At 45.1% G+C, this 11,886-nt stretch overlaps 1 protein-coding gene across 1 annotated transcript in view; it reads right to left on the reverse strand.

Annotated features, from left to right (window-relative positions):
- Nucleotides 1–1,247: 1,247 nt before the first annotated feature.
- The window catches only part of CCDC50 (coiled-coil domain containing 50), a 72,296-nt gene continuing 61,657 nt past the window's right edge, over nt 1,248–11,886 (reverse strand). Inside the window, exon 12 of the mRNA XM_078666435.1 lies at nt 1,248–8,133. Coding sequence (XP_078522561.1) covers nt 8,114–8,133 — 20 coding nt within the window. The 3' untranslated portion in view covers nt 1,248–8,113. The remainder of the gene's footprint in view (nt 8,134–11,886) is intronic.

Here is an 11,886-nt window from a genome sequence, read left to right on the forward strand (position 1 = left end):
ACAGAAGACGCTCATGTATCATGCATGCCCCCCACACCTGCGTGAACATAAGACGCTCACGAATCATGCAGGCGTCCTCACCCCTGGGTCAACACAAGACGCTCCCATATCATGAAGGTACCCTCACACCTGCATGAACACAAGACGCTCACATGAAGGCACCTTCACACCTGGATGATCACAAGACACTAATGTATCAAGCAGACGCCCTCTCCCCTGTGTGAACATAAGACGCTCATGTATCATGCAGGCACCCTCACACCTGCGTGAACACAAGATGCTCACATATCATGAAGGGACCCTCACACCTGCGTGAACACAAGACGCTCATGTATCATGCATTCCCCCTCACACGAGTGAATACAAGACACTCACAAATCATGAAGGCACCCTCACACCTGCATCAACACAAGACGCTCATGTATCATGCAGGCTCTCTCACACCTGCATGAACACAAAACGCTCACATATCATGAAGGCACCCTCACACCTGCATCAACACAAGACGCTCATGTATCATGCAGGCTCTCTCACACCTGCATGAACACAAAACGCTCACATATCATGAAGGCACCCTCACACCTGCGTGAAAAGAAGGCGCTCATGTACCATGCAGGCTCCCTCACATATGCATGAACATAAGATGCTCGCATATCATGAAGGCGTCCTCACCCCTGGGTAAACACAAGATGCTCAGGTATCATGCATGACCCCTCACCCCATAGTGAACACAAGATGCTCATGTATCATGCATGACCCCTCACATCTGGATGAACACACGATGCGCACGTATCATGCATGATCCCTCACATCTGGATGAACACAAGACACACATGTATCATGCAGGCACCCTCACCGCTGGGTGAACACAAGATGATCACGGATCATTCACACGCCCTCTCACCTGGGTGAATACAAGACGCTCACGTATCATGAAGGCGCCCTCACACCTGGTGAATACAAGACGCTCACGTATCATGAAGGCGCCCTCACACCTGTGTGAACATAAGACACTCACGTTTCATGTAGGCACCCTCACACCTGCGTGAACACAAGACGCTCACCTATCATGCAGGCGCCTCACCCCTGCGTGAACACTGGATGCTCACACATCATAAACAAGACAACCACATATAAGGACACACACAAAGGTCCAAGGCTAGTCCAGTGAGGGCAGGTTTGTTTGCATTCTAAAAGGCATCCAAAAAGGTATTTCAAAGTGAAGTAAAACACAGAGATCGGTGCAGTTAATTACCAACTGGATGATTTATTGAACACAATGAGAAGGACAATCGTATACAAACATGAAGGGCTCATGGGACCTCAGCAAACGGGACGTGTTGCACCTGAAGAGGGTATAAAGGATGCTGCTCCCCTGAAGAGGGTTTAAGATGCACAGCCCCTGAATATGATACTTTGGTTCAAAATTATTCAGACAGTGTAAAGAAACCCAGAAAGCATCGCACGAACAGTCAAAATACCAGGCTTGCATAGATGAACCATTGTATTTGTGCAATTTAAATCCAATGGAAGCCACCTGTGCTTCAACGTCAACTGCAATATACAAATGTCCAATGCAAATACTGAATGAACGCACATTAAAGAAAGACACAGGAGACGTGTACAGTGTAACAATCCATGCACGTGTGCGCTTGGCACCTTTTTGAGGATAGTGCTTTGACATTCTCCAACAATAACCTTGCTCCATGAGCCACCATCTGCAAACACCCGCCACTGGATTTCAAAACTCACCAATATGTGTTCCAGACTTTATCTAAAGTAGCCCCACACTTGTGTGGGAGGCCATGGGTGTACGCTCGGTCATGGGGCAGCAGTCAAGCACAGCAACCAGATAACCCTCTTATAACACAGGGATCTACTCGGTTCACACGCATGCCCTTGCTCAGGGCACAAGAGTCACCAATGCTCGAGTGCGTGAGCACCATGGACTTAGAATGAAGAGGCACAAAAGTAAAATATTATGATATAGGTTTGGTCTCGGATGCCTCGATCGCATCAGATTATGGGTTACGTTGCTCTCTGTTGCAAGATCAGCTCTAGTTCCAAACTTTCAACTGAAAACATGTTGGCACGGGCATGCTCTCAAGGTGCCAGCCGGACGAATTCCATTATTAAGGCCCAACGTATGAGGTTGGCAAAGAACTCGCCATCAGCCAACATAACATAACATAGCACAACCTGATTGGTTGAAGAAGCTGGCGCCTCCAGAGCCATTGGTTAAGGCACAGTGTTTACATCCAGGCTATGAACAGAACACAAAGTCTGCATGCCGAAGTTACCCACCAGCACTTTGAGAGCATATAGTGGAACAAAACTTACATTCGGAGACAAATATTGCTATTCTTCCAACTGTAGAAGTCCATCTCTGTAACATGATATGATGCATTCGTACGAGTTCAAGAGACCTAAAGTTCCCATAGCAAAGTAAACAATCCAACACCGAGCAGGGGACTCTCCAGCACTGTGGAATCCACCCTGGTGGATTAGCATACTTGATGCCGTAACACTTCAAGGTAGACACGATGACCAAAAGGGTATCCTGGACCATCACCAATAACTCCAGGGATCCTGAAGTGACACAGGAGAAGGTATCCTGGATCAAGACGAGGCGAGAGATATAACACACGGAGGGAGAACGCTGTACGGCAATGCCTAGAATGACAGAGGGAAATTACTACGGCAACACAAGGGAAGATCCTGGATGAACAATCCCGGAACGGCCTAGGAATCGCCCTTTGAATAACCAGGAAAGAGGCTCCTGTACACGTATTCAAGATTCTAACCAGGTGAGCGACCCCTGGTTGACTCACTGCAGCAACAGGGGATTATAGGGCGCTCACACCAGGCATTACATGAGGTTCCTGGATGATCCCAACCGGAATATGAGACGGGGGTAGGGAACGGGCCTGAGCAATGGCTTATATATGCGTTACAGCACTCCAGGCCCCGGACACCTCTGTGAAGTTAGTGCATGTGCTGTGCGAGCGGAGGCACAGACGCTTTCAAGAGAAGACACGCTATGCAAATTAGAACTTAATATACCATGAACTCGTCTTACTAAACCCGGCTTTAGTCAGTCTGACTTAGTGCTTACATGTCACCAGAGACTGCACACGTCTTATGTCAGTTAGCTATAAAGATTCCATTTGATACAAACTACGACTCACTGAATCAATTTCAAATGATTCCGAACACTACAAAAACTCCTCCAAAGACAGCCCTGTCAATGTACGCAGGAAGGCGGAAAGAGATGGCATCACGAGAACAATTTTAAACAAACGCTTGGCACATGAACATGTAGAGACCCAGAGACTACAAAAACCACCATCACTAAAGGCTCCCCCCAATGTAGGAAAGGTGGAGTGGAAACTTTTGCTTCAAACCTCCACAGGTGCAGCAGATCTACTGACACTTTCAGAGGTTCCAATCAGGAGATTCACAAATGTGAAATTTCAAAGTTTAGCATTACGCTGTGCGTTGGCGTCAGCACACTGCGATCCACCTGGGTTGTCTATGTCAGGTCAATGGGATAATGTTGGCACTTTAAAGAAAGCACTTTTATCAAACTTATTTTCACGCGGAGAAACACTTACCCCAAAGTGCTTACCATAATCTGCATAAATATTACCCTAGCTTTGAGTTCAAAATGAAAAGCAGACCAAACCTGATGGGGTGGAGAGGCAACAGAGTTATTTTCTTAAGAGGCGGCTCATGAACCCGCAGAGAGTGAACTAGTGATATCGCTATCACCAATGACTGCCAGAGTCTAGGTACACGACCCCCTTCCCCAAGCCAACAGCAATGTGCTAAATGAGGTTTGTGACAGGCCAATAGCATGACAGCTCGGAGTCGAAGGACGCTTCTAATGTAAGACGTCAATGGAGGAATAGGCCTCTTCCAAGAAGGCACAGTTAAACCCGCATATGTGATGTGTCTGGGAACTACTTGCCAAAGGCATACACTTGGTGTTTAAAGAGGAGTGCTACGCAACAGTATTATGCAACAAAGCGCCATTAAGTAGAGCAAAACTGTGCTATTGCATGCAGTAGTCCACCATCAGCGCCAATGCTCTCTTCGAACAGTCACGTATGGAAAACTAGGATTATGCGTCCGCCACAGTATTCGTTCTTAGTGTGGAGAAAATGCCTTCACTTAACTAAGTAGAGGGTCAAGTATGTTACCTTCACTAGAGGTGTATCAGGACAGAAACCCAGACATTGCTATACATCCGTTTACAGATCTGCGCGTCGGTAGGTGTAACAAGTTACAAAAACATTTCAATAAATACATGAATATGACAGATGCAAAAAAGAAACAAAAACAACTGAACTGGCCTATCAGAAGTAAAAAAAAAAAAAAAACACTAAAAAACTGCTCATTAAAATTGAAACATTTACAAAATAACATTGGAAATAGCACTTAATTCCCAAATTGATTATGAAAAGACCCTTGTGCATATTTATTCCCACGCCCCCCACCCCAAAGACTGGCAATATGCAATGGCACGTTGATGAGCAGTGTCCAGGCAGGTACAGTCCAGCACAATGCAGCCGGAAGCGGGCTGCTTTCCTGAGTGGAGGTGAAACGTGGAAATGCTTATGGCGAGGTGGCATCAGATACGAGGCAAGTGTACCAGGACAGCTGGTGTCCGCATGCCATGTAGGATTCTGCACTAGTGTCAAGCACCCCCACAGTGCTGAGACCCTTCAACTCTTTGGGCCACTCACTATGACACAAGGATACTACAGGAGGCTTCTTTGAGAGCCAAGATTATGTCTGTGTGCATTAAACATTAGCGTCTGAGAAACTTCCAAACTATGGATTCGTGTCTTTTGACCACCTATGCATTAAAACATTTTTCAAATGCTCAATCTTGTAGTTCCATGTTGGTCACTGGTAAGCAGCGGTCTCTACCAAAAGCCCCCCTTCTAGCAAGGCGCCCTGATCATCTTTTCTAAAGAGTTCAGTTATCTTGAGCCAAAGCTGCCAGATTTCACAAAGGTACATTCAAACTTATCCAGCAGGGGCACAGAGGTCTGGGTCATGCTGGTCCATAATCAAAACAGAAAATACCTCAAAGTAGGCATTGGGCATGGAGTCTCATCCTCAAATCCTATCAATGCCATTGGTGCAGAGGCCCTGGCACAAGGGGCGTGATGCTACTTAAAAAGAGGGGTCACGGATTAACCTTGAGGAATGGAACCACAGCACTATATTGAAAGGAAACTAATATTTTTTTCAAGGCAATCCGTATGGAAGCTATTAAAAACAAAATTCAACTCACATTGTCTAGTTCTAATTGACCAAAAGAGCATGGAAATTTTCCATCTCCAAAAAACTAGAAAAAAGATAAAATGTGATCTATGGAGAAGCACCCTAAGTCCACATACATTAGCACTTTCGACAAGAAGTCGAAAATGAGCGGTAAAAATACTGAGCTTCAGTACACAACTTCAAGTCTGGGATTCGGTAAAAGATTCATTTGAGATCAACATCTTAAATTAATCAGGAGGAAGGCCCGCCTGTGCTGCTCTGATTTTACTTTCATAAGAGCTAAAAATATGACACATCTTTAAAATTTGTGGAAATTCTACTTCTGAAAGGCTGCTATCTAAAAATCATGATCTGTAAAATTTGCTTGCCAAATCCATTGTAGTGATGAACAATGTTGGCCCTTCAATTGAGATGCGGCCTATTGACTCGCCAAGTTTCAGCCAAGAAACCCAACAGCCACCCGGCACAGAACACGCTCTGAAGCAGAACAGAGTTCCTCAGATGGTTCTGCACACCAAGAATCTTTTTACATAACGTGTTTACTAGGACCAAAGCATTATCGAGGTGTTGCCGAGTTAACAAGATTTTTTAATGGCAGGATTTTGTGTGTTTTATTCAAAGAGAAGCCGCAAACTTTCATAGGTTGAGTTAATGCCAGGCAGATACTTGCACATGAGCTGGACAATCTTCAGTACTTGCCATGGAACGTCATCTGCCACCTGCCAAAGAGAGGCATTTCTGTAGCAAACGCAGCAAAGCAAAACCAAATGAGGAACCCTTCTCATTAAGCAAGAGGAACTTATTTAACTAAGTTCATTGCTAGCCATAGCTCCACCTAGACATGTACTCAGATGGAGCTGGAAAAGAACCACTTTATAAAGCTGTAGTAAAGTCAAAGTTGTTAAAAAACTATTTTACTCAGTGCCTTCCATTTTTGGTGGAAGCACCATTAGTGGAGACGGTCCTTGTATTGGAAGATTTAAAATTCAATCATGACGAGGCGATCAACTGGCCTAGTTGGTGGATTGGCAATAATCTCTAAACTAAGACCCCAGACAATCCGTGCTTGGATTAGTGCCCTTCTGTTGTTGTTGGTGCGCAAGGAGTAGATGTTCCTCTACAACACACTGCACGTTCCTCTCTCTGCCATCGATCAATTCAATGTCAATACAATTGTCCTGCGATCGATGTCCCTGCACCAATTTCCGGGGAAAGTCTGTGCCAATCAGTGCATGAGTAATTCTTATTTTTCTCCAGAGGAACTAGTGTAAATTATAAAAAAGATTGATCCTGCATTGTTTTACATGGAAGGACCTATTTCTTCCCAACATCCAGTCTGGGATGCTTCCTGTTTCGATTGAGATATTCCGTACTAGACTATGGACAATGCACCGATACCAAGTCGAACGCCTTTCTCAACGTTCTACCAGTGCTTTGTTTTTGAAAGGCAGTCACGATGGATAGGGAAATCCAGAAAGGCATAATCAACCCTAAACTGTGGCTGAGATGTGCAATGGAGCTCAGTCACACAGAGTGGCTTTACAGAGTCTGCGGTCAAATATTCTGGATTCCCCATAGATGTACCGCAAGAAATATTTTCTCTGGGTAACACGGATGTATTAATGAGCCCACACAATGCCAACTGGGTCTTTTGGTACGAAAGAAGTAGACACAAGGATGCAATAAAAAAATGCAAGGTGGCACAGTGAGAAAATGCCCCTTGGATGAAATACAATGCTGCACATTAGAGTAATATGCAGAAGTAGAGATCTCTGCTACCATGAGCCAACATGTAACTTTAAGCACTCCCTGGCCCTTCCTGTTTCTAGTTATGAAATGCACTCGGGTAAACATCGCCAATAACCAGTGCCGGGTCAGAATGTTAAAGCAGAGTTTAAGATATTTGTGCTCCCCCATACTTCAACCTACATCAGCCCTTCCTAATGCTGCATGCAATAGTGACTGCTTCGGATGCATTCACGCAGATGCGAAGGCAAGGACAACTGCAAGTCAGTGCTCTTCGCTGAGAGCGGTTTGAGTAAATGCTTCCTAGCCCTGAGCCTTGACGGGTGACAAGTGACCAAACATATGAATTTCTTGAGAAGGCTGGCATATCCTGAAAAGGCATTTGTGCTTTATTGCGTCTGGTGTTTGTTATACCCGTTAAAATGAGAAGCACGCCCTCTATGACCAATTACATTTCAGAACATTTATAAATGCATTTCTAAAGGTCACGGTCCTGCCACATGTCGATCCTGACACGGTCACAGTTTATGTCCATCATTGTCAATGGAGACCCCTCTAAAGCCCATTAAATGTTTGTAGACTAAAAGGACAGAATTAGAGTCTTGTATGAACAATTTCATATCGTGTAAAAACACAGCTATTGAACTTCCCTTATACGCAAAGTGCAGGTGCACAAGGTGCGTTTTACCTGCAAATTCACTGCATTCAATGCTCGTTTAGGCAGGAGAATGCGGCTGGACCGACGAGTGGCCGTATCGGTGTCAAACCTATGAACTCATTCCTATGCTGTCGTTGATATGTCAGTCCTAACCTTTGCTGCTTTGTCAAGCGGCAGCCAGAGTGCGTGGTGGCATTACGAGGAGAGGTGTGCCATTAGTAGGGACCAGACCAGCCTATGAGTATTGGTCTCAAGGGCTCAATCAATGCTGGACTGTACTGCACCGAACAGGGGAACAAACGCAAAACAGGGAGCGAAGAACTAAGACGTGTTGACCACAGAGGAAAAGGATCTTCAGAATTCCTGATATAGTCTGCTACAGTTCGTCAGCATCAGTAGAAACACATTTACTTTTCACTGCCGGTAGGAAGGACCTGTGAAACAGAGTGAAGATATGTTAGTCGTCAATCACGTGCCAATTCACCCAGATTATTTCTCGTTCTATCGTAGAAGAGCGATCTCAGTAGAATATTGAGTAAACTTTTTCGCACTTAAGAGCTGACCAAAGTCTTCACAGTAAAAGCAATCACACTCAGCAAATATTACACATGCTTTGAAGATTCATTAAAAAATAAGTGGATCATACTTTACTGCACACAACACACCTGAGGTCAGAATACACTAGATTAAACTATTTATTCAGATCCAAAAAGATACAATATCTGTTCTCTTACACAACACTCTTAAACTCAACAACTTAACAGCAATTCCCATAAGCAGGTCACTTTAAACAAGTTACTTACCTTTGACAAAGGTTTTGCATCTGCCATAAATTCACATGCGGTGCGTATGCTGCCACGTGGCGACAGACCCCGGAAGGTCAGAGCCCCTTGGTTCCACACTACTGACATTTTAGGTTGTACTTTGAGAGCAGCTTCTTGAGAGGCCAAACTTTGTGTCGTGGAGAGGTTGCGCAGAAAGCACGTAACACACCAATGTATCAGCAAGGGGATTTTCAATAGATTCGGTGATTGATCAATTACAGAATTGTGTGCTTTTCTTAAGACCAATCATTTTACAGCCAGGAACCCAATTTTTTAAAAACAAAATAAGGTGGGACACATTTGGAGGAATAACGGAAAATGACGTCCTTGCAACAATCTCAGATACAAGATCCTCGTCACGCTTGAATGACCAAACTCCAGTCCCAACACTACAAGCGGCCATCTTGTACATCAGACTACAGTACACGCATGATCAGCACTTCTCACCGGACTCCAGAAAGAAAAAAATCCAAAAAAACTGGAGCATATCAAGGGAAATTAAACAATTACGTCTGCTTTGTAAACTTCCATTCCATGCAAAACTTATCAAAACCTCTAAAGCTTTCCAACGCAATCAATTTGGATTGGATTGGATTTCTTTTCGCTGTCTCAGCGCCAGGACACTGAGTAGCTGTGCGCTCTATAAATCCGCCTTTAACATAACATAACAAGTCATCGCTGACTGCAAGTGCTTAAGGGACGACTGCAGCACAGAAACAAGCTCTTTCAGGTGAGGACACTGTAGAAAAGGAAGTTTCATGCAAAAAAAAAAAAAAAATCACAACCTGTTACATTTACACAACCTTTTTCTGCAGCGCTTGCACCTGCACATACGTCATTCATAGCCCTGTCAATAAAATATACCCAAAATAATAGCTGTTGGAACCATAACTGTCGGGCTAGCACTCTGTGGTTCAAGAAAGTAACCCTCTGGTTACACAACTGTCTCCTTCAGCAATCGCTGGTGTGATTCCACGGTTTGAAAACCTCTTCCTGTCAATATATTAAAGGGGATGGCTCCCCTTCACTGCTGGCCCCTATCCACGTGGCTTTGTCGTTATCTCTTTTGACTTGTTGCAGTGTGCCATCTGTTGCTTTTCTGAGCAGGTGTTCTATATTGAAAGGGCTGTTGATGATATTGGCCAGCACCGAATTTTTGAACCCTGAGATTCTTGGCCACGTCGTTCCTGTTACCAGTTGTCTTGCTGCTGTGTCCGCGGCGTCCAATGCGGATTTAAAAAATGTATTGGCTATGGTTCTTCCTTTTTCTGCGAGGGCACTTGCCCTCTTCTGATAGTATCCACCTAGTTCAGATGTGCGTATCTGTCGAGCAGAGTGTTGGAGTTTGCTATGCGCCATTGTGTTGCTGCTCCGGTTTTGAACTTTCTTCCCACAATTTGTCTCCTTTTACTTTCTCTATCCAGGAGGTGGAGCTGAGGTTGTTGGTATATTTGCTTTCTTCCTGGCAGTGGCTACGATGATGGCTTGTCCCGAATGTATGGTGGGACCTTAGAGGAATGTTTGTATTTCTTCTCGACCCAGGGAGTCACTGGCCTGCAGGCTGATGGCCCTTTGAATACCTCTTTCCCCCGATCCAAAGTTCTTGGGAACATTGGAAAGAATGGACATATTTTGAGTGGGTAGTACGGTCTCTAGTTAGAAACATATCCATGACGTTCCCTCGTCCAGGTGGACTCCCTATAGTTCTGCCACCTTCTTAACTAGTTTAGTGTACATGGTAACATCATCCGGAGGAGATGACCTCGACTGATAAGTGTCTTCGGCTTCCTCAGGTGAATCTTCCTTAATGTCTTGCCACTGTTCTTCGACACCTTCTGACTCTTCGACATCTCGGTGAAGACCTTGTTCTTCGGTGTCCTCTTCCTTGTAGAAGAGCTCTTGCTCTTCCTCTTCTTGCGGCTCTGGTGTCATAGGGGGCTCCAGATCTTCCCAAATCTTTGTCCTCCTGCATGCTTTCCACCGAAGGTTTAGATGGCATTCGAAATCTCTGGAGGGAGGAGTCGAATCCCCTCTTCTTTTGAAGGACTGCAACCATTTTGGCTTAGAGCAGTCTTTTCTTGTGCTCGGTTTTGAGGGTGCATAATATGGTGTCGAGCCCCGGCGCTACTCTTTTTTGATGTTGACGTTTCGGCTGCTATTGGCGAAGCTGCAGTTTTCTTGTCTCGCTTGACCTCCATCATCTTTTGACAACAATGCCTTCTCCCAGGTTTTCCCACCTGCAGTATCCTTTGTATGGGACCAGAGAGATTCTTATTCCTCGACTTGCCTTCAATTGGTGAGATGTTTGGTGTAGAAGCAGTCATATGCGGTCTGGAGCATGAAGCTTTCGTCTCGACCTCTTCCTTCTTTTTCAACGTTAACTGTATTTGCTTCTCCTACTGTCTCTTGTGTTCTTTTTCAACTATAACTCTTTCAGCATCAGAGACCTCTCCATCCGCTTCTTAGGCAGTGTCATCCTCTTCTTCACTTGCTAGGTGGAGATATCAGAGTGTAGCTGCTTCCTTCTGCCCCGGCATTTCATAATGTGCTTATCTGTTTCTCACACGGCTTGAACTCTGCACACGCTTCACAGGAATCAGATTTGCGGTCTACTGGCAGGCAGAGATTGCACTCCAGGTAGTGGTCCCTCTGGGCAAATTTAAGGTGGCACTCTAGGCAGAAACGGAATGGCGCCTTCTCCATTTTACGCTGAGCAGGGAGTTTATGTCCACACATTCTCCTTCTTTCCTGCAATGTTTTTCACTATAATTCGGTGAAACCGCTCAGTTAAAACTCCCTCACTTCATTATGGGGAGCTTCTCTATTTTCCTCAACAAACATCCTGTGTTGTTTCTTCTTGTTCCTCTCGGTGTTTGTTACCTTCACGATGCATCCAAACTGTGGAAAAAAGAATCCAAAGATGGCGACCGAGAGTCGGGACTTCCGCGAAGGGCCCACAAGAAAGGACTACGATACAGGGAGACTGTTCTGGACCCAACCGCAAGATGGTGGAATAATGCACAGCATGTGAATACAGAAAAGATACCCACTGAGTGCCAAGATCAAAGGGAGGCAGGAGCCACTGTGTCAATCTCCACACAGGTCTGAATTATGGTTAACGTGGCATCATCTGTCTGCAGAAGAGGGTGACTGCCCCCTAATGTCCAGAAGGGTGTAGGCACAAGAGGATGCATGGCAACTAGGGGGCTCTGAATAGCTAATAACTATACTGCCAGTCAGCTGTATGACTTGAAGGTGGAATGAGACAAGGAAGGCTGAGGAGGGAGGTGAGCTCCTTCTCTCGTGCAGCACACATTCCATGAGTTGGGTGTTTGCTTGTGGTAATTGATAGCACTTTCTCTT

Source organism: Lissotriton helveticus, chromosome 11 (genome assembly GCF_964261635.1).
Source record: "Lissotriton helveticus chromosome 11, aLisHel1.1, whole genome shotgun sequence".
In the NCBI taxonomy this organism is placed as follows: Eukaryota; Metazoa; Chordata; class Amphibia; order Caudata; family Salamandridae; genus Lissotriton; species Lissotriton helveticus.